The 22,398-nt window shown below is 57.8% G+C and overlaps 2 protein-coding genes across 2 annotated transcripts in view; one reads left to right on the forward strand and one right to left on the reverse strand.

The window, feature by feature from the left end:
* PGS1 (phosphatidylglycerophosphate synthase 1) overlaps nucleotides 1-8,783 on the forward strand; it is a 38,344-nt gene extending 29,561 nt beyond the window's left edge. The window contains exons 9-10 of the mRNA XM_065896571.1: nucleotides 3,837-3,965; nucleotides 8,589-8,783. Of these exons, the coding sequence (XP_065752643.1) occupies nucleotides 3,837-3,956 (120 nt within the window). The 3' untranslated portion in view covers nucleotides 3,957-3,965; nucleotides 8,589-8,783. The remainder of the gene's footprint in view (nucleotides 1-3,836; nucleotides 3,966-8,588) is intronic.
* The window catches only part of DNAH17 (dynein axonemal heavy chain 17), a 110,635-nt gene continuing 96,670 nt past the window's right edge, over nucleotides 8,434-22,398 (reverse strand). Inside the window, exons 72-80 of the mRNA XM_065896570.1 lie at nucleotides 21,962-22,089; nucleotides 19,965-20,192; nucleotides 16,763-16,954; nucleotides 12,854-13,033; nucleotides 12,311-12,496; nucleotides 11,042-11,224; nucleotides 10,487-10,630; nucleotides 9,763-9,988; nucleotides 8,434-8,681 (exon numbers count right to left, since the gene is read on the reverse strand). Coding sequence (XP_065752642.1) covers nucleotides 8,434-8,681; nucleotides 9,763-9,988; nucleotides 10,487-10,630; nucleotides 11,042-11,224; nucleotides 12,311-12,496; nucleotides 12,854-13,033; nucleotides 16,763-16,954; nucleotides 19,965-20,192; nucleotides 21,962-22,089 — 1,715 coding nt within the window. The remainder of the gene's footprint in view (nucleotides 8,682-9,762; nucleotides 9,989-10,486; nucleotides 10,631-11,041; nucleotides 11,225-12,310; nucleotides 12,497-12,853; nucleotides 13,034-16,762; nucleotides 16,955-19,964; nucleotides 20,193-21,961; nucleotides 22,090-22,398) is intronic.

The following is a 22,398-nucleotide window of genomic DNA, read 5'->3' on the forward strand; positions in this document are numbered from 1 at the left end:
ACCATAGAATGAACTTAGACGCCCGTGCAGACAGAGATGGTTGGTGGGGAGCTAAGCCGTTGCGAGCGCTCTGACAGTCCCGTTCACAGATTTCTGTCTGTGCCCTTGAGTCAGCATGCACGATCCCACTGTGCTGAGGGCTTGAATTCTGTTTATTTTAGTTCAGATTGTTTCACTCGGTAATGATCTGGTTGGGGATTGACCGACAGAGGAGATGGTGGAGGGACTGCTCAGAGGTGTGCCTGGCCAGGCGCAGGGGCCCCTTGTAGCATGTTTGTGGGGGCCGGTGGTGGGCGGGACGCAGTGGAAGGTCGTGGCTGCCTCGCCTCCTGCCCGTGTCGGGGGATGGCGGTTGGGCAAGGCAGGCCCCTGTTTGCAAGGTGTCTTGGAATTTCTGTGTTGTTTTTGTCACGTTCCTAGTTGTAATAGGATTTCTTTCCTTACAGTTGTGAGAGGGGAAGGCAGGCATTTTTCTTGAGAGCGGGGACCTAGAGCCTGAGAGAGAACCGAACTTGCTTTGTCTGGCTCGGTGGGCGTGTTATGTGGCCCACTGAGGACCTCCCGCTCCCCTGGGAAGAGACTTCCCAGCACAGCTCACGGGAGAGCGGCCCTTTCTTCTGAGGTGAGGCTGGAGAGTCACGGGGGACGGCACCCTGAGCCCTTGCTGCCGGCTGCTGGAGACCCACGGTCAGGTTGGGGAGCCGGGGCAGGGGAGAGTGCCCTTTGCTCCCTGGGACAGGAACGTGGCAGTGACTCCCAAAGGGGCAGCGGTCTCGGCCTCCTTTCGTGACGGTCTTTCTGTTTGAAGTTGAGAATAGCTGAAAGTTAGTGCTTCTGTGTGAATCTTCGCATTTGAGCACCTGCAGCAGTGCTGATGAACTTTGGAGAATGCGAGCACAGCACCTGTGTATGTGAAACCTAGATGATCCTTTGGGCTCACAAATTTGTGACCTTGACAGCAAAGCCTTTCCAGGGAAGGTGCCAGCTTCCCTCCTGAGTCATGGGAATGTAGATAACACTGCTGTAGGCCAGCCCTCAGAAGCGTGTAGACTGAGTTAAGCTTTTATTCTTGTGTTTGGGAACGACTGTTGCGAAATTGTTGGAGCCTTTGTTGATGGACGAGGAAATGGTAACTGCCTTGTTCCCCGGGATCTGCCTCCTGCAATCTGGGAATCTTGTCAGTGACTGAGTGGGGCCTTGGTGCTGGGAAGGGCTTCACGACCAGGGCTGAGAGGAAGTGGCAGCGGTCGGGCTCTGGGTGGCCAGCGGGAGAATCTCATCTGCTCAGCAGATCACAGATGCTATGGTGAGGCTTCCAGCAAATGACCGAGGAGGTTCCAGTAGGGGCCGGCCGGCCTCAGAGCGGGCTGGGTTGAGAGGAACAGTGGGGTCTCCTGGACTTTTGCCTCGGTTGCTGAGAGCTGGGTTTCCTCAGACGGTAGCGAGTGGTCAGTGTGAACGTGGCCTCTGGCGAGGACCAGGTCTCTGTGGGTCTGGGCTGATTTGGGGGAGCAAGTCTCTGCCCAGGGTCCCGGTGCTGGCCGCTCTCCCCCACTTCCTGAGTAAGGGGACTGAACCCACATCCTGGATCTGAGAAAAGCTAGGCCGGTTGTGGTCAGGAGCTGCTTTCCCAAATGACATATTTGGGATATTTTGTTTTTCTTCCCAAACCTGAATCCCAGCGGCTTTTGATGGTGGGAGGGTGACAGTTCATGCCACTGCAGCCCTTCCGTTATTTAGAGGCACGTTGATTTCTGTGCCTTTGAAATGCAAAAATGCATTTCTGGATAACTCCACCTATTAAATACTGGGACTGCAGCCACCCTCTGGAGAAGCCCATACGATGCCCGATGCTGGGACTGCCCAGCCACACAACCTTCCCCGAGCCCAGAAAGTCCCTGAAACCCCGGCTGCCTGGGTCCCTGCTCTCAGAAGCTGCCTCTGGAGTCCTCCTGGGGACCCAGGGAAGGGCCCTGTTCATGTCACACTGGGCACCAGAGTGGGGAGATATTTTTATCCGAATCCGAAGTCCCTCCCTTCACTTAGTACGTACAATAAAAACGGAAAGCTTCCTGGTTTTGTTCAGAGGACACGGTTTACCACTTGTGACCTAAGAAAGACTCCCTTGAACAGCATTGTAACCTCGACCAGCTGACTTCCTTCTCCATCCCCGTGTGGAGTCTGTGAGGAGACTTAAGTGTTTCTGGTAATTTAATTGAAATCTTGGCTGTGTATTCATTGGAAAACATAAAGCTGGAGCCGGGTCTGTGGAAACTTCTGCAAAGCAGCCCCCCGAGACCGAGGCTGGCTCCTCCACGAGGCCCATCCAGCCACGGTCAGCGGGCGGCCGGCAAAGTCTGCTCGGACCTGAAGCGCCAGGGACCCCGGCCCTGGGAGCGCCCACTCACAAGGGAATGAGCGCAAAAAATGTGCAGGAAGATGTGAAGTCGGGCACTAGATCGCCCCAGCCCGTGCCGGGGAGAGCTGTGGGCAAATTCTGTAGTGTCCTGGAGGGTGCGGTGTCCTTCATCCCCTGTCCTCACTGGGTCAGAGGAGTTTGCCAGGGACGTGGCTTCCGTTCCTGCCCCCGGAGAAGAGAGCGTCCAGCTCCCAGTGGGGTGGTGCGGTGGCATCCACTGTCCCCTTGGGGCTCCTGGTCCCGCAGTGGACAGGGTGTTTGCAAAGCCAGCGTTGGTGGATCCTCTCCATAGTGTGGGTTAAGTCAGTATTTTATAGATTAAAGGGACAGAAGGTTCAGAGAGGGATGTCACCACTCCTGGTGGTGGAAACAGAATCACATCCCCTGACTGCTGCCTTTTGCCCTTTGAAAGCTTCGATACCTTATTAAGGAAGCACAGCACTAGTAGGGTGTAATGTTTTAAAAAGAGGCAGTTTTTCCTCTCAAAGATTCTAAACACAATTTAAGATGAGGCTTCTATCAGTGTTTTTTTAACTTGTTTTTAAATATGTAAGAGTCGTTCATTGTAAGAATCGAGAAAAGTTACAAGACGCTAAACCTTTCATCCAGAGAGAGTCACTGAAATCGTTTCGATTGCTCCTTGTCTGTCTTGTTCTGTGTGCGTGTGGAGACGAGTAACTTGTGTTTTTCTTCTTAACGAAAGTAGGATTATATTGTGTATGTTAACTCATATCCAGCGTCTTTCACTGAATATATTTGCGCACATTCCCGTATTCTTAAGTAAATGTTTTCCTAGAGTGTGATTACCTTATGGTGAATGCTGATTTGTCATATGGGTTTATTATATTTAATTAGCTGGTTGGTGGACATTTAGGGGGTTTCCAGGTTCTCTCTGTCATAAATGTTGGTGTGATCTTAGTGCACAGTTATTTTCCCGGGATAAACTCTTGCAGGTGGAGCTTTATAAGGCTTTTGGTACTTATTGCCAAATTGCTCTACAGACAGATGGTCCGAGCCCCCTTTCCATTCATTCCATCAGCACGTCCGGGAGTGCCTGTTCCCTCGGCCTTCGTCAGCAGAGGGCGATGATGTTGCAAAACAACTTTTTGCTAGTTTGAGAGAAGAAAAAACCGTCTCATTTAAAGAAAATCTCATTATTTTAATTGGCACTACCTCATTTAGTGAGGACGAACTTTTAAATATTTTTTCCACCAGCTGTATTTCTTCAACTCTAAATTGCCTGTTCCACACACGTCTTGCTTGGTCTTAAAAATTGAAGCACACTGGCTTCTCGGGTTTTCTAAGGAATGTGTACAGGGACGACCTGCGCTGGGGCCCCCACGGAGCCCCTGGGCCGGCGGGCCGCGTCACCGGTGCTGGAGCCGACCCCTAACCCCTGTCTGCCCCTTTTCCCCAGGAGCAGGCGCAGCTCTACCTGAGGTCTGGTGCGGTGTCCTCTGCCACCTTTGAGCAGCCGAGCCGGCAGGTGAAGCTGTGGGTGAAGATGGTGACTCCGCTGATTAAGAACTTCTTCTGAGGACCGCAGGTACTGACTACCAGGCCGGCCCAGTGCGGTTTCCCAGGGGGTCACTAGAGGGACAGGGGGCACCCGCCAGCGGGGGTCCCCGGGGCCTCTCGCAGGGACTCCAGGGCCCTTTCGTCCTTTCTCGGTTACATGTCCAGGGGTGTATGTCTGGGCTCGTGGGTGGTTGTGGAGGTTTTGGAAGCCTGGTGCTAAGTGGGGCAGCCCTCTTACCTTCAGCCACGTCCTGGGGCTGTGGTGCGGTCGGCATTGTGGGGCCCACTAATGCTCTCCCGTCCCCGGGGGCCGGAGGCGGCCCTGGGGTGAGGGCCTGGTGGCCACCGGGTACAGAGGTAGATTCTGCGCCCCCTCCTCGCCGCTGAGCATGCCGTTCCGAAGGCAGTGGGAGCGGAGGGGCAGCGCTCTTGGTCGGGAGCGTCCTGGCTTGCGGCCCTGGGCCGCTGCAGCTGCCAGCATGAGAGGCCCGGGGGCTGCTGCCTCATCTCCCTGACGTTTCTGTGACGTGCGCTTGCGGAGGTGAGATGCTGCCGTGCTGGCAGCTGGTAGCAGGACGTGCCCTGCCCGCCCAGGAGCCTTCCCCGGGCCTCTGGCCGTGTCCCGCGGGAGGAGGAGACGAGGCCTCACCTGAGCTGCCCCTTGGCTGTTCGGACGCCGGGAGGCCGGCCAGGGTGCAGCTGCCGTCGGAGGTGGGGTCTCTCCTGAGTCACCCTGTGTGTTTCAGATCCCTTTAGACCCTGACCTCCCCGCCGTGTGGCCCCAGATGGGGTCAGTCTCCTGGGTGGGATGTTCTGGGCCGGACTTTGCTGGTCCAGCCCACGCTAGGGGGTTGGGGGGATGGGAATGGTTGGGCCTTTGGCCTGTGGGGAAGGGAGAGAGGAGGCGGGAGGACAAGGATAAAGGGTTGAGCGGCCGAGCGTCGTCCGCGTTGGCACTGTGTGCGGCCTGCGTACCCTGCGGCCTGGTACCATGGTTCTCTTTTCAGCCTCACTTTAAAAAATTTTATTTGTTTCATTTTTTTCTCAGCATTTTAATTACTTTAAATTTCATTCAAATAACATGCGAATTTAGAGAGTAAAATAATACCGAAAGGCCAGCAAGATGCAGCTGCCCTTCCTTCCCCCAGCAGCCACTTTTGACTCTTGGACCTGTGTTTCTTCTGATATCTACCCGTGTGCTCCTGCGCCTCCCCCAGAGCAGGTTTCAGAACCTCCCTGCCCCGTCCCCAGACCTTCAGGTGCTTGAACCTTGCCCAGAGAGAAGGCCTTGCAGCCCCAGGGCATGGCAGCTCATCCTTGGGGCTGGGGGCAGCAGACGGGATTCCGTCCCTGCCCACCTGCTCTGGAGGCAGCTTCACGTGTCTCCCTCCAAAGGGCTGGCGGCTCCGATGGTCGCGTGCGTCCGTGGGTCTTGGGAGGCCGTGGCTGGCCTAGCCCGCGCCATCTTGCTGTGTGCGTGGGGCGCCGGTGCCGGGAGCACCTCGTCAGCCCCTCCCCTGGGCCTGGGCAGATCTGCAGGCTTTTGTGGTGGGGAGTTGGGTGGAGCAGTGGCCACACCACACTGCCTGGGGGCAGTGGCCCATCAGTTAACACTGTTTGCCTCCAAACCAGTTATTAAATTGTCCTGTGGGACAGTGAGAGGAGGGAAGCCAAAAGAATGTGCCTGTGCCGGGCACTGGGTTTCTGTTTGGAGAGAGGCTTTCGGTAAACAGCGTTTGCATTCCTGCAGATGCTGTGGGGCCAGAGCGAGCATTGTGCCACTGCCGGGCTTGAGCAATCTGTGGCTGCCCCCTTTGCGAGCTGCCCGCTTTGTCTCTGCCTTGTCTCTGCCGGTTGCCTTTGGGATGGTCCTGGGCGGGGCCCTCCCTTCTCCCCCCCCCCCCCGGCGCTCGCTCCAGCCAGGCCTCCTACCCTTCCACCCACCAGGACTGCTGCGGGCTTCACGGCACCTTCAGACGCAGCATAGCTTTTGTCCCAGGCTCTGCAACTCCAAGCAAGGTGAATCATCTCTCGCAAAGTTTGAAGAGAATTTTGTCATCTACCCACAGTGTGTAGAGTGTGGAATAAATGTTTTATTTCAGGCTCTAAAGGCAAAACTGGAAAATCTCCCCATTTTGTGGTTATCACCAGGGATTAAAATGAGTTGCCTGGTGGCCACTGGCAGTTTTATGTCCTCCAGTCAGAGTGGTGGCTCTCCTGGCCCTCCAGCCTGGACACGAAGGGCTATAGTGACCCCTCCTGGCCGACAGAGGTGGTTGCCCGGTGGCCAGGTTCTGGGGGCAGGACTCCTGCCTTCCAAAGGGGTGGATTCTCTAGGCCCCAGGGAGGGAGGATTTGAGGGGCGTTTTTCCGTCTCCCTCTTAGCCCCATCAGGCCCCAGGATTGTTGTAAATTATTGGCCTCGGAGTTAGGGCTTCTAGGACCTCCTCTTCACCCATGGATTGGGTGAATACTTGGAGAAAAGTTTTCACAAAACTACTTCGGCATCAAGTTGAACTTAGGAGGAGGCCAGGTGTGTGTGTGGGGCGGTGGCGTGGTGCTTGCTTCACTCTGCTTTGAAGCTAGAAAACACCGAGGTGCCAGCCTATGGGCCCCCGCTGGAGTCTGTGGGCCCTGCTAGCTGCCTTCCTGTACCCCTGGTTTCCCAGTTCATCGTCTCATTTTGTCTGCACCCATTACCTGGGTCCGTCAGATGGGGGCCTGGCCCAGGGCAGCAGGAGCTCACAGAATGAGGCCGGATGAGGCGGGCCACCTCTGGTCCCTGCCCTGCTGGCGCGCGCGTGCGCCTGTCGCCTGTGCCCTGGCCTGTGCAGCCCTGGGGCGCAGTGCCTGCGGACAGGCTCACCTTTGGAAGTCGGGGTGTCTTGGCTGCTGAGCAAGTTGTCCCTCTTCTGCCGACTGGGGCTTTGTTTGTTCTTCATTTTCTAATTCCAATTAATTCCTAGATGGTGGGTTAGGTTGTTTTGAGATAGGCCTGTATCGCTACGAACTTCCCTCTTAGAACTGGTTTTGCTGCATCCCATAGATGTTGGAAAGTTGTATTTTTATTTTTGTTTGTCTCGAAGTATTTTCTGATTTCCTTTTTGATTTCTTCAGTAACCCATTGGGTCTTTTTTTGGTAGCATGTTGTTTAGTCTCCGAGTGTTTGTATTTTTCCCGTTTTTCTTCCTAGAATTGCTTTCTAGTTTTATACTGTTGTGGTTGGAAAAAAATGCTTGATATAATTTCTGTACTCTTAAATCTGTCAAGTCTTGTTTTGTGGCCTAGCACGTGATCCATCCTGGTGAACGTTGAAAAGAGTGTGTATTCTTCTGCTTTTGGATGGAATGTGCTCTAGTTATCTATTAAGTCCAACTGACCTGACGTGTCACTTGAGACTGCTGTTTCCTCATTGATTTTCTGGATGATCTGTCCATTGATCTAAAGGGGTGTTAAAGTCCCCTGCTATTAGTTGTGTTATTGTCAGTTTCTCCCTTTACATCTGTTAATATTTGCCTTATACGTTTAGGTGCTTCTATATTAGGTGCATATATGTTTAATGAACGTTATATTGTCTTCTTGTATTGATCCCTTTATCATATATAATGCCCTTCTTTGTCTACTGTTGTAGACTTTGTTTTAAAGTCTACTTTGTCTGGTGGCAGGAAGTGAGAACTGACGGTGGGGAGAGGGGAGGGAGACAAAAGACAACGAAGATGCTGCCCAGAACTAAGAGGGGACGACCATTTATCGTGACCTCCCAGGACACAGACATGTGTTTAAAGTGGTCCCTCCCGTTCCCAGCAATCTCAGAAAGTGGGCAGTTGACAGGGAAGCACTTGAGCTGTATGGAAATGGCCCCTCCGAATAGTTGGCTTTTCAGAATTCTGGGGCAGGGAGGCGGCATTACCATAATCGAGGAAGGTTTTCTTGCTTGAGAGAAGGAATAGTGCTTTAGGGGACAGTGGCCGCTCCTGTTTGTACGGGAATGGAACACCCTGGCCCTTAGTGGTGGGTGTTTGCAGGTAGCATCAGGCAGGGAAGGGTGTGGCTGCCTCCAGCTCTAACCCTACATGCCACCGGTGGGAAAAGATAAACCCAGCTGACCCTGTGGGAAGTCAGGATTTGGGGGTTTGGTTCCTGGGATGCTCCCCTGGCTGCTGGGAATTGGGGCCTCACCCCTAAGCCTGTGCCAGGCCCCTGGTGGCCATCAGGCTGAAGGCTGGCTCCAGTGAATCAGACAAACCTGGCTCAGTGGCTTCATTGTTTTAATCCCATCCACACCCCCTCTCCCAGGCTGCCCTCCGCCCTCTGGCTAGTCTCGATGTGCATGGTTATAAAGTGCCTCGATTATTTAGGAGAACAAAAAAGCAATCATCAGTTCCTGTGAAAATAAGTGATAGTTGCAAGGCTGAGTTCCTGACTGTAAATTTGAAGTTGCGGTCAGGACCTGGCGCCGGGCAGCATGGGCCTCACGGCGGGACCCGGGGCTCCAGCTAGGCCTGTAGGAGCAGCGCCACGGCTGCCAGGATCCACTTCGCAGCCTTCTCTTTGGTCTTCAGGTTAAAGGTCCAGACGTAGGTGGGGCCGCGGATGCGTGTTTTGTACACGGGACACTCATAGATGTTCTTGGTCTCCATGCGGTCCACAGGGATGGCCTTGATGAAGATGACGGGCATGGCCGGTGTCAGCTCTTTCAGCCGCGCGTCGGCGATGACTCCCAACTGGGTGTCCCAGCGAGCTCCTGCAGGGACAGCACAGCCGAGGGTCAGGGTGGCCCAGGGTGAGGTGACTGGTTCCCGGTTCCCGTCTGTCGTGCTGGCAGTGGGGGAGGGGAGGGGCCTGGCTTGCACCCGCACCCCTGCAGAGATAGGCCAGGTGCCAGGGCCTGGACTGCACAGGAATTGCTGCAGGGGGCGGCTGTAGGCTGTAGGCAGAGGACGGGGCGGGGGTCGCGTGCACGGCGTGACTGCCTGTGTGTCTCGCTGTGCACCTCTGAGGGACAGATCGGCCCTAAAGCGCCGGGCTCCACTGTCTACGTGCGTGGTGGTTTCAGAGCCTCATGTGTCAGCCTTCTTCGTTTCAATGGCAGGAAATCATAACTCCAGCTGACAATGACAGACTAAACTCCCTGCTTCCCTCCCTCTGTAGCGACTGTCCTACGTGCACGTGCAGTAAATATGTATACGCACACACGACTGTTACCGCCTTGAACCAGACTTATTTCTACTCACCCTATTTAACGATGCTTAGGTTTCCTGTCTGTAATTCCAAAATAAACACGGAGAATGGTTGCTGCTCTGCTTGTCTTTGGTGATGTGGGCACGGGGGGGTAAAGGGGTGACATCAGTCGCTAAGGAGGGTGGGGGAGTCGCTGGCACTCAACTCAGAGTGGGTCTGCTGGCCGGTCCTGTCTGACCTTGCCCGGTGCGGGACAGGGGTGACGTGGGTGGAACTGAATGAGTGCCAGCCTTGCGCCGCCCCTGCCCCCCCGCTGCTGGGACCTGGCCGTGTGATGGCCTCGCACTGGGCTCGGCTCAGGGGAGGGGGCCGGCCGGACCTCCCTGCCCTTGAACCTGTGCCTTGCGGGGGTGCGGTGGTTGGACAGTAGCCCTGACAGAGGTGGGCTCCTGGACCCTCACCCCCAGAACGTATGCCTGTCCTGGGCTCCAGGGCTGAGCTCCTCACGGCCTCAAAATGGGGGCTCAGGTCTGTGGACGGGCCTGCACCGCAGCAGGGCCAAGCGGATGCCGGCGTGTGGTTGGGCTCCTCCGGCCACTGTGAGCCCACGTGCCCCTGGTGCTTCCCCTGCCAGTGCCTGTTACCTTCCATGAAGAGCCCGTACACGTAGGAGCCCTCCCGGGGGGGCGCGGTCATGTCCTCCCGGTTCTTCTTGGTCACCTCCACAGACAGACACATCTTGTCCAGTGGCCACTCGTTCTTCCTGGCCATGGACTGCATGACGGCCGTGAGGAAGGACTGCGGGTTGAAGAAGCCGGCCAGCCACACGGTGGTAGGCAGTGTGAAGTCCATCGTCCAGGCCTCGAGCTCCTGGAGGAGATGGGAGTGGGGCCGTGCTAGAGCCTCTGCGCCGAGGATGGCCGCCTGCCCGAGACGCCCCTTCACGGTCTGGACGGGGAGAGCAGGGTCCAGGAGGGGGGCGGGCTCACGATTGAGAGGATTTGGGTCTGAAAGAGGCTGCTGCTCTCCTTCTCCCCCAGGAGGTGGCTCCCGTGACAGGTGTCCCTGGAGCCTCCTGGGCTCTGCTGGGAGGGCCTCTGCATCTGTGGCCACAGAAGCCGCTCTGGCTTCGCGCTGGCCCTTTTCTTCCTTCGGGGAGGATTCCTGTTCCTGCGTTGTCGGGCCTGCGTGCTCGTGGTGTGGCCCAGGCCCTTCCGGCTGTGCTCTGACCAAGGCCAGGCCAGCGGGGGCCTCCAGGCCTCTGACGGGGATGCATGTCTCCCCCCCGCCCCCAAGCCACACTCCTCAGGCCCTGGGGGCAGGTTTGCTGAGAGTCAGGCCAGCGGCTCCCCAGAAGCCTGTCCTTACCCTGATGCGGAGCAGCAGGTCGGCGTACCAGGCCGCCAGGCCCATCCTCGAGGGGTAGGCCCGGGCCACCCACGTGTCGGGCACAGTGTCATAGAACAGAGCCGTGGACAGGTCTTCCATGTCGGTCGTGATGGTCAGTTCTCCCTGAGGGACACGCACACGGGTGCTGGGGCGCTCGGCACAGATGCAGACCCGGTCGGGCCTATGCCTTGTTTCACCTGCTCTCAGGTGGGCGAGCCCCCGCCCCCCCCCCCCCCCCCCCCCCGCCGCCCCCACCCTGTGTCGTGAGTTGACGTGGGTCTGTGCAGTGCCCCTGCAGATGCCCTGTGGTGGCCACACCAGGGTTTCCTGCCAGGGAACAGTCCAGATGGCGTCCATGGCCACGTGGATGCATCTGCAGATGCCCTGAGGTGCCCACTCCTCCAGACCGGGGAGCTCGAGGTGCCGAGGCCCAGCGGCCTGGGGCTTGTTGGTCTTGTGGCCAAGGGAAGTCAGCCTGCGGTGGCCAGCCCGCGTCGCAAGTCACACCCCAGGTCCTGCCACCCACTTTTTTACCTTCAGCCCCAGGTTCAGCTCCTTCAGTGAGCGGCGCATTTCGTTGGTCAGGATGTTCATTCTCTCACATTCTTGGAAGGCGACAACCACGTAGGGGGTCTTCTCGGCGGCCTTGGCCATGATCTCGGCCATGTTGAAGGTCTCCGGGATCTTCTCCAGGATCTCATCCAGCACGGCCTTCACCTGGAAGCCAGCCCCCAGCCAGCCCGTGTCACTGCGCCCGCACCCCCAGCGCCAGGGCCTGGGTGCTGCCCCGACGTTCAACTCCGAGCCCAGGAGCAAGGCAGGTGGAGTTGCCAGAAAAACGGGATCACGGAGGTGCGGCCCCGCGTCTGATCAGGGTGAAGGTAATCTTGGCCATCCGGCTTTAGTGTTCTGGCTTCGTTGTCATGGCCGTATGGCTCTGGCCACGGGAGCATTAGGCTGCCCTAGCCTGGTGCCTTCAGACATCCCTGGATGCACTGCTTCCCTCCCCCATCAGATCACCTTGTCCTCGGTGTGGGCTGTCTGCAGGGACTGTGCGGGGCACACCCTCTCAAGGGGTGGCCCACATGGTGGTCACGAGCACCACGGCCACCAGAGCATCTACTGAACTCTGGTTTCAGGCATTACGCAAAGAAAATGTCAAGGGGCCTCAGAGCACTGAGAGTCTTCCAATCAAGAATTTGGTCTACTTAACTGGGAAGCCCAACACTTAGCTAATTTTTAGTAGAGCTTGTCGGGAATATTTTAAGTGCCAAGGTGCCGATGCCTCTTGAGACGGCAGAGGTAACCCTGGCAGCTGGGGAATTTATTAAATGCTCTTACGTTGTCTGCGCCGTGCTATTGCAGTGAGTGTTCATAGGATCTGTCCCCCGTGCTCACCTAAGCACATCTGGAGGGACTGGTTTAAGCGTCTAGACTGCCCTGCCTGAGCCACATGCACTGCCCTCCCAGGACTTCGGCTGCTGCCCTTGTGTTCGCGGGGCAGGGTTGAAGGGCAGGCCCTCTCGGGAGCCCAGCCAGGGAAGTGAGGAGCCGCAGGGAGGGAGGCTGCTCGGGCGAGTACGCGGAGACGCCCCGCCTCTGTCTAGCTCAGCACTTGGTGCTCCGTCTGGGCTGCAGCAGCCCGCTTGCAGGCTCCCCTCCCCCTGAGTTCCTGATCCCGGGGTCTGGAGTGGGGCCCGATGGGCTTGCTAACAAGTTCCCAGGGGCTGCTGCCGGTAGTTGTGCCCCCGTGTCCCAGGCCCTGCCCTTCCTCTGTTGCCGGATGGGTAGTCAGGCTCCTACCTTCTCCTCGCGAGATACCCCGGTGCCGCCGGCTCCCGACCCGGTTTCTTTGGGCTGCATTTCCAGGACAGTGCGGAACAGCATCTCCGAGGTGGCCGTCAGGAAGCCAGTCTCTGCATTGGGGTGCAGGCCATACAGGCAGGGGCTTTCGGGGGGCAGGTTCTTGTCGACGTATTCGTGGTAACCCTGCAAAGGGGGGGGGGCGGGTGAGCAGGGAGAGCTGTGTGAGCTGGAACCCGTGTCCTCCGTTCGCTTCCCAGAGCGTTCTGTCCCCGTCTTGCCCTCTGTACCAAATCTCATTTCCCTGACCCCCTTTTGGGGCTGCTCCCCAGCCACACAGAGGAAGTTTCCACTCTCCTCCATGGAGGCTGCCTTTCAAGCCCTCTTACTTGGGTTGCCTGTCTGCTTGCTTGATTATTGGTGGTCCATCTGCGACAGAGGCTCTCGCCGGGGAGCCTGCGGGACGGCACTGACCTCTGTTGCTTTGCGTCACAGAGGGAGCTCCTGTTTAATGTGTTACCCATCCCTGGAAGGAGCCCTCACCTTGTAGTCCAGGTTCGGGGGGATCTGAAAGCCCGGGGCCAGCAGGATCTCTCCCTCCAGCATCTCCGCCTGGATGTACTCCTCTAGGTACGTCCTGCAGAGCCGGCGGTCCCAGTCATCGGTGATGTGGCCACCGTACATGATTTCCCCAAAGAGGTAGCGGAGATCGTCCCAGGGCACCTTCGGAAGGGCGGCGGCCGTCAGGGGACCCTGTGCCCCGCCCCTTCCTGGGTCTGCCAGCCCCTCCTGTCACCCCTGCCTCCACCAGGTCTGCAGGGTCACCTGCTACCCTCGGTCACCAGGCCCAAGCCTGGCCCTTCCTGCCCCCTGACTCGGCCACCAGCTCCTCCTTGACCCTCTTCCTGCCGGGCTCCTCGCACGGGGGGCTTGCCGGCTTCCCCTGCCTCCACCCCACCCCCAGCCAGGACGGCCCGGCCCTGTGCCCGCCCCTCTTCTCTGCGCTCTCCCTTGACGTGACCTCCCCGACCCCAGCACCGGCACTGCAGACCCCGCAGGCCCTCCCCCCAGCTCCCACATGCTCCCTCTGCCCGTGCCCCCTTTGTTCCCCACGCTTGGAAATGGAAGTATGGAGCCACCTGTGACCTTTCCCTTAACCGCCGTCTCCAGCAAGAGCGGTAACTCTGTGGATGGGCTCTTGGGCACCGTAGATCTTTCTGGCCATGAATCACGTCCAGTTCATCGTGCCTTCAGGATCTATCGAGTGGGTCTACTTTCTGGTCCCCCAAAGGGCCCTGGTTCCGATTATACTCCAGGAGCCTTGCCCACGCGTGCCCCTGAGGTCTCGGTGGCACGGCCAGCTCCAGCAAGTAGCCTCCCCGCCAGAACCTTGGCTCCCGGGCCCGGCCCGAGGGAACCGGACCAAACCGGGCAGTGCACACAAGTGCGCCCCCCGTCGGCCGGGTCTCTCCGTGCATCCCACCCTTGGCCGCTCTCACTGCTCTCTGTTTGTTCTGCCTCTGCTTCCACGCTGTGCCCTCAGCCTGGGATGCCGCTCCTTTGGCCACCACATGGCCGTGGCCGTGCTCCGCCTCCAGAGCGGCTCGAGTGCGGCCCCTCCACAGAGCCAGGAACCCGTTCTCCCGCCCTGGTCCCAGCACGCAGCTGCACCTCCTGCACGGCGCTGTCCAGCAGCGGGAGCCACGCGGGGCAGCCACGCACGTAACTTCAGATTTGCCAGCAGCCACTTAAGTAGAAAGATTGTTCCAACAGGCACTCAGCATAAAAACTATGAATAAGGTATTTTACGTTCTTTTTTTGTTTTAGACCAAGCTTCTGAAATCCAGAGTGTCTTTCGTTCCCCTCCGCTGGGACTTGCCGCATGTCACGTGTGGTGGCAGCTGACGCCGCTGGGCAGCGTAGCACACGCACAAGTTTCTCCGAGGACTGTGGCTGTTTAAGGGCAAGGTGGGCATTTATGTAACTCCCACAGTGCCCTGCCTGGATGGCCGCTGTTTACCAAATGCAGGCAAGTTGAAGTTAATTGGATAAGAACTTGCTGATTTATCAAGTGTCTGATGTGCTCTCATGAACTTTGACTTAAAACATTAATATCGGGGCTTCCCAGGGGGGCGCAGTGGTTAAGAATCACCTGCCAACGCAGGGGACACGGCTTCCAGCCCTGGTCCGGGAAGATCCCACATGCCGCAGAGCAGCTAAGCCCATGCACCACAACTACTGAGCCTGTGCTCTAGAGCCTGCGAGCCACAGCTACTGAGCCCACGTGCCGCAACTACTGAAGCCCACACGCCTAGAGCCTGTGCTCCGCAACAAGAGGAGCCACCGCAACGAGAAGCCCGTGCACCGCAACAAAGAGTAGCCCCCGCTCGCCACAACTAGAGAAAGCCCGAGCGCAGCAACAAAGCCACAACGCAGCCCCAAATAATAAGTAAATAAATAAACAAAACAAACCAAACCATTAATATCTTCTCAATCGTCATCTTGTGACTTGCATTTTTTTCTCTCTGTCTGTTTAGTTATCTTGGGTATGCGCGGAGCTGCCTTTTCTGCATTTTGCGTATTTGCTTCGGGGATAGCTTCTGTTTCTCCTGCAGAGTAGGGCTGGGTACACCCCAGTTTGCCTCTCCGGCCCCATGACCTGCCTCCTGGGATGCGGGCCAGTGGGACTAACCCCTGGGGGGTGGGTGCCATCTGTGTGCCCGCACTTGCTGGATGGAGTCCCCAGAGCGCTTGTCAGAGACACGTTGCCAGGCCTCGCCCTCAGAGCCTGAGTCGACTTCCTCAGAGTCGGGAGGATGGACTGGCTCATTGCGGGCCGAGGGCGACATCCCCACAGGAGGTCACTCAACGTTGCCTCCCCGCCGCGAGATGGGACAAAGGGAAGGTCAGGCTGTGCAGGCCTGGGGCCCCGGCCTGATCACACACTGCTGAGCGGGACACCGAGTGTCACTCACACCTCACCCCGCTGGTCACTGGAGCACACGGTGTGCGTTCTCGAGCAGTTTCTTACCCAGCTAGGGTTCTGTGGGTGTGTAACGAGGGAAGCGTCTGCGTAAATGTCGTTAGAAACTTCTAGCGAGACTGCTCCTCCCACTGGAATCTCCCCAGAGAGAACTGCTCTGACGAAGCTGCTGTGATGAGGAAGTTCTTTCTTCACATCTTCTTGCATTTATTTGCTTGTGTGCGTGTTGTAAGATGTGCCACTGGCGTTCGGCTCAGACCCTGTCATAGGCGAAGTGACCCCCGGCACCTGCCCATGGAGACCACTGTTCCCCTCCCCTGAGGAGGGCCGACTTCCTGTGCTTGGCCAGGAACTAAGCCAACAACATTCCAGGCTCAGGCTGGGGTGGTGGCCGTCCTGGGGGGGGTGGTCGTCTTCCTCTGGGGTCTGGGGGCAGCTGGCCCAGGTCTCTCCTCCCAGTGCATCTGAGCTTTGTTACGATGGGTGGGACACCCTCCGCCCCTGGTTGCTCAGTCCCCAAAGCTTGGAGGGGGTGTGTGAGCCTCAGGCCTCTAGCCAGGCCCCTGGGGCGCCCACCGAGCCCCAAAGCGGCGGGTGCCTTGGCCCTGGGGCGCTGGGACAGGGAGCGGGTGACACAGGGGTGTGTCCGGGCACCCTGGGCAGGTTCTCGGGAGCCTCCTGGGTAAGCGGAACGTCAAGCTGTGTCGGTGCAGGAAGGTGCCGGCCGCAGGAGCACGGAGGAGCCCTGGGCTTACGGGGTTCCCTTCTGCCTCCCACGGGGGTCACGGAGATGGGTCCTGTGCCAGCGCCACGCTCCACGTAAGATCCCAAGAGGAGCCATGTCAGGCGGGGAGAACGGCCGGCTCTAAGTTCCCGAGGGGGTGGCCACATCTGGAGGGGGCCTTGCAGCGGGCTTCACCCCACCTGGGGCGCGAGTCTCCCCTCTGGGCCCGCAGACAGGCCCTCCCGGCCACGGAGCCGCCTCGCAGCAGCCCTCCCAACAGCTTGCACGGCACTGGACACACTGGTTTTAATTTTCAACACAAATGAAAGGAAGCGTTCCGTGTCTCCAGGGAGATTTTTTTTTTGGCCTTCCCTCTGAACCTGCGTTCTGTCGGCAAGGCCTGCGGCCCAGGCAGCCCTTTGGTATCTCCTCTCGGCTCACGCTGTCCGGGGGGCTGGCCTTTCTTGGGGAGTCGCTGTTCGGGTGCAGGACTGGCAGGTCCCCAAAGATATTGACTCCCGTGGAGTTAGAAAAATTGCCAGACGGCTGAGAACTGCTGGAGGTGGTGGCCAGGGCCTGGGTGGTAACCATTATATCAGATGGCTGGGGTCACAGAGGAGTCGCACGTTTTCCGATTTTCTTTGGCCTATGAAACCTATTCAGTGTCTCTTAAACGCGAGACAGAATAATTGAAAGGAAGGCAGGGTGGGAGGACCACCCAGCTGGGCTCCAGGTGGGTCCTTACCTTGGGGTTGGCCTCCAGGTAGTTGTAGAGTACGTTGATGGAGATGGTGAGGTCCCCGTTGTTGAAGGGGTACGACCTGTTCCAGCCCTGGGCCCCAAACTTGCGCCTCTCGGCCACCACGGCGTGGAAGTAGCACAGGGCGAAGAGGATGCACTTGAACTCCATCTCCTTGGTGCACATCTCCAGTGTGTCCTGCGGAGGGCGGGCACGCGGGTCAGGCAGGGTCCGCACAGACGGCCGGGGCAGGACCAGGGCCGTCTTTGCCAGCTGCTTCGCTGGGGGTGCAGGTGGGGATGAGGGGTGGGGCCTAAGGCCATCGACTGCTCTGAGCCGGTTTCCCGAGTCTCTCCCGACCTGTAGAGTCGGGTAGAGGACGCTTTCTTGTCCTTGCTTCCTCCAGAAATGCAGCTGTACCACTCTAAGTATTGGTTGCAAGTCAAATTATTGGTACATCTTCCCAATAAAATATTCCCCGATACAGTTCCCCCGCAATTATCAACGTTCCTCATCATCTACACGCAAGCAGTACCCCAAACTCGCCAAAAACGATCTGCAAAGGAGGAGGGGATGCTGAGGAAAGCCTTTCTGAAAGCAGGTGGCCCCAGGGAAAGGCCAACCCAGCCCAAATTCTGAAGCCCAGTTCTCTCTGGGTTTGTGCGACTTTAACGGATCAGTCTTTGCTCAGTGGGTGCCTCTGAACACAGGGGCTTCTGGAAGTTAAGCTGGGCTCCTCTTCACCCGCTCAGCCCTATGAGTGCCTCCCAGTGGCCGGGGGCCGCAGGCACGGCAGCCAGAAAGCTGGACCGGGGACAGACGCCTATCAAATGGTCATCATCGGGAAAAGTGCCAGGAAAAAATACACAAGGTGTAACAAGGGAGGGGCCCTGTCCTGATTCCATGGAAGCCCTGACACACATGCCCGGCTGGGGTCCCCTCCAGCAAACATGGAAAGGGAGGGGCGCAGATGGAGGCTCCATCACCCCAACATCCCCCCCAGATCCTTCCTCCATGCCTGTCCTAGAGACCGCGCCGTCACCTGTCAGCTGTGGGCCCAGGAGACAGACCTGGCTGGACCCTTCCAGACACTGGCCGTGAAAGGGTGCAGACTGAGACCGCCAACCAGAGGGAGGAACCCGCCAGGCCCGAGGATGAGGGAAGGCCTGGTGGGTTCCGTCTGCCTCCAGAGACTTCCCTCTGGTTGGACCGCTCATCACTGGCCTCCCGGGCCTCTGGGCTCTGTGGTCACAGATGTGCCCGGGGATGGTCTGGGCGCATCCCAGCCACGACTGCCTCTTCCTGTGAAACTCTGTGAAGGCAGTGGGCCCCCGAACTTGGGATGGTCCCCTCAGGAAGCAACAGCTTTCCTCATGGCTTCCCTTCCGATCTTTGCAGATGCCTTAGGTGATGCACAAAGTTAGGGAGCCCTCGAGCACCTCAGCAAGCCCCGGCCACGTGCCCGCTCGCCTGTCCTCAGCCGGGCAGCCCCACCTCGCTTCTGCCCGACAGCGACTGCGCTTCCCGCTGACTCCAAGCGGCCAGAGAGCATCTCCCCAAAGCCCAGCAGCCCGTCCGCGTCCTCCCGGCTCCCACGTCCCCCGCCAGAGGCCCCAGTGGGCTCCACGCGCTGTGGGGAGCTGCTCCCCGGGCTCAGAGGCTCTTGCATTTTCTGTTGCTTGCCCCTCGGGCGTCAGCTGTCTCTACCTCGACACCCACCCCCCGGCCAAGCCTGGCTCGGGAGCCACTCTGCGGCCTGGAGCAGGCCCCAGACTCCTGCAAGTGGGGGACCAGCTTCCTGCTGACCTCGCCACCCTCTGCCACTCCATCACTGACTGATATTCTAGCAAAATATGATAGAAATGAAAAACGGATCACGTGCTCGGATTGACAGTGATGTCGAAATGCTACAGAACTCACTGCATGCCTCCTCTCCACCTCCGCACTGACTCAGCACGGACAGAAGCAAACAGCTCTGGGACCCCGCACTGGCCTGCGGCCCCCAGTGTGAGCTGCGTCGCCCTGGGGTTTCCGTGCATGTCCCCACACGTTCATCACACCCTGTTCTCACTCCTGTGAACGCGTCCACGCCCCTCACCAGACTAGGCCAGTCACCCGCGTAACGGGTCTTGTTCACTGTTCCCTGAGCCCACCACGTCCTGGGCACACGGACGTACTGTTTGGAGGAAGGACCCGGTCTGCACATATGTTTTCATGCTTTCCATTCTCTGTGACTTTACACTCTGACCTTGGTGGGTCCTTTAAGCCCATAGGGAGAGGTTAGTGGATGACTCAGATGTTGTCACATAAATTAATCAGATAGAGACGTTACACAACATTGGCACAATGTGCTCCATACATAATCTTTGTCGGGTGTTATCAGAGAATATGGGGTCTCTTCTTCAAAACGGTTTTAGACTCACTTGGGAGACCAAATGCGTGCACCCAGAAAGTTCTAGTAGAGAACAGATGAAGATCAGGTACCAAAAGAACGGACGTAGATGCTGGGGATTTGCGGAGGGGAGCAGGGGTGCCAGGGAAGGCTACACACTTGGCAGGTTGGGGACTGGGAGGTTTGGATGGGGGAGGAGTCACGGGAACAAAGGTCCAGGCGGACACAGCGTGGACAGGCAAGCCGAGGCCCCCCTACCCACCCTGCAGGGCCAGGGCACCCGGCGTCCCTCCACAAGGCAGTGGGGCCTACTTGTCGAGGGAGGAAGACTGGGCCCGGGACCAGAGCACAGAGACCTGTGTGGCGGGCACTACCGCCCCCCCGTCTGTCACCACCGCCCTCTAGCCGGGCGCTGCGGCCCCATCCCCTTCGCACCCGGCCTTCCCACAGCATCGCGTCTCACGGGGAGTGAGAGCAGGGGTCTGGGCAGCACTGTGGCCCCAGCAAGGCTGAATGACCCTCAGGGAACCACCTCGGGAGCTTGGCCCCTTCCTAAGGTGCTCGGACAAGCAGTGGACCCGGCCCACACTCACCGGGCCTGACGTGCAGGTCACGAAACTGATGGATGACACGCGTTTCTGCTCGTTGAAGCTGTGCGCCAGGCACTTTAGATATTTGCATTTTGCACAGTCCTTCGGGGATCTGTTCATTTTGTGGCTCAAGGAGTGTGTGCGCGTTGGGGATGGCGTGGGTGGGAGAGAACCGGCAGGCGCTGACGCCGGGCCAGGCACGGGACACGGGGGGAGGCCACGCTACCTGGGTGAAGAGGTCCAGGGCCTTGTGCAGGTTGGCATACATGCCCGTGGGCGGCTCGTTGGTGATTTTGATGGCGTTCTCCAGGATGCCCTGGGGGATGATGTGGGACTCGGGGCTGGGGGCCGGCTCGGCACTGATGAACACGCGGTAGTCATCGTGGCTGCCGACGCTGTACCGCTCCAGCTTCTTGTCCAGGGTGCTCAGCCACTGGGCCACCAGGTGGATGTTCTGCAGCCAAGACCAGGGCTTAGTGTACGCATACTCCTCCCCACCCCGGGCCCATAGGGCAGGCCCCTCCCCAATGGCACCCGCACTCCCCACCCCGCTGTCCGCCCTTCCCGGGGCGCTGGCCACGCTTGATAATTTCACTGAGCAACTGAGTCCCCAGAGTTGAAGCTTGTTCTCAGTTCGTTCAGGACCTCCAGCCTTGCGGCGAGGCCTTCCTGCCCTCCACCAGCATAAGGGCTGAGAAATTATACGGTCCCCACCCCTCCTCTGAGAGGCCTGAGTAAAAAGAAATGACTTGGAGGGACTTCCCTGGTGGCGCAGTGGTTAAGAATCCGCCTGCCAATGCAGGGGACACGGGTTCGAGCCCTGGTCCGGGAAGATCCCACACGCTGCGGGGCAACTAAGCCCGTGCGCCTCAACTACCGAGCCTGCGCTCTAGAGCCCGCGCGCCACAACTGCTGAAGCCCGCGCACCCTAGAGCCGCTGCTCTGCAACAAGAGAAGCCACTGCAATGAGAAGCCCGCACACCACAACGAAGCGTAGCCCCCGCTCGCCACAACTAGCAAAAGCCCGCACGCAGCAACGAAGACCCAACACAGCCAAAAATAATAAATTTATAAAGAAAAAAAAAAAAGAAATGACTTGGAGAAAAGAGAACCCTCATGCACTGTTGGTGGGACTGTAAATTGGCACAGCCACTATGGAAAACAGTTTGGAGGCTCCTCACGAAATGAAAAATAGAACTACCCTGTCATCCAGTAATTCCAATTCTGGGTATTTATCCAAAGAAAATGAAAACACTGATTCCAAAAGATATGTGCACCCCTATGTTCACAGCAGCATTATTCACAATTGCCAAGATGTGGAAGCAACTTAAGTGCCCATCAGCAGGTGAGTGGGTAAAGAAGACGCGGTGTCTATACACAATGGAATACTAGCCATAAAAAAGAATGAAATTTTGCCACCTGCGACAGCATGGCCGGACCTAGAGAATATGATGCTAAGTGAAACAAGTCAGACAGAGAAAGACAAATGCTGTATGATTTCCCTTATACGTGGAATCTAAGAAGCAAAACACATGAACAAACACAGCAAAACAGAAAGAGAGTCACAGATACAGAGCCCAAACAGGTGGTTGCCAGAGGGGTGGGGGGAGGAGAGAAATAGGTGAGGGCAGTTAAGAGGTACACACTCCCAGTTACAAAGTAGAAGAGTCACAGGTGTGAAACGTACAGTGTGGGGAATATGAGGTAATGTCTTTGGTGACAGACGGTAACTGGACTTGTCATGGCGATCATTTTATAAAAGAAAATGAACAGAAAGAAGTGACTCGAACCTGAGGTCCCCGCATGGGACCAGGCTAGGCCCTGTGGACCTGAGGTCAGCCACGCCGGAAGCCGAGGCGGGCCTGCAGTGGGACCAGCCGGGACCTGGCGGTGGTCGGGGGGCCGGGTGCTTGGAGGGGCTGCAGGACCGAGGAGGGGCAGTCGAGCCAACAAGGGGGAGGGGGGCAGGAGGGGAATGTCTTTCTCACTGCTGAGGAATCCACACTTTCAGTGGTGATGCCTCACACCACCTGCCAACCCAGGCAGAGCTGTGCTTGGTGTGGGCGCCTCCTGCTCCCTCCTTCAGGGGCTGTAGGATTCCCAGCCACGCTTGTGAATGTGACTCCCATAACCTGCTTTCTCTCAGGCCTTCAGGCCAAGCCCCACGGGCGCTGAGGCTGGGATCCCTCACCCAAGAGGCACAGGTGCCACCCACCCCCATACCTGCAGAATGACCCAGTGTCCCTTCTCCACAGCCATGTCCAGGGCATTCTCCGCCACCACCTCTTGTCCCTGCCCCAGGGACACGTTATGGAGTTTCCCGTTGTCTATGGTAAATCCCAATTTTTTCCCTAAAGGAAAGGAAAACAGGAAAAGCATGGGGATGGCTGAATGACAAAAATGGAGCTTCTGTGATCCACAGCTGGGAACTCCACACCCTACCCCTTTTGAAATTGTGGTAAAATACACATAACATCAAATGTACCACTTTAAAAGCCATCTTAAAGTGTACGATTTAGCGACATTTAATAATTCAGTGTCGTGTGACTGTTTATCTGGTTCCAGGACATTTTTATCGCCCCAGAAGGAAACCCTGTACCCATTAAACAGTCATTCTGCATCCTGTTCCCGCCCCAGCCGCTGGCAACCACGAATCTGCC

The sequence above is a fragment of the Phocoena phocoena genome, chromosome 19 (assembly GCF_963924675.1).
Source record: "Phocoena phocoena chromosome 19, mPhoPho1.1, whole genome shotgun sequence".
NCBI classification, from domain to species: Eukaryota; Metazoa; Chordata; class Mammalia; order Artiodactyla; family Phocoenidae; genus Phocoena; species Phocoena phocoena.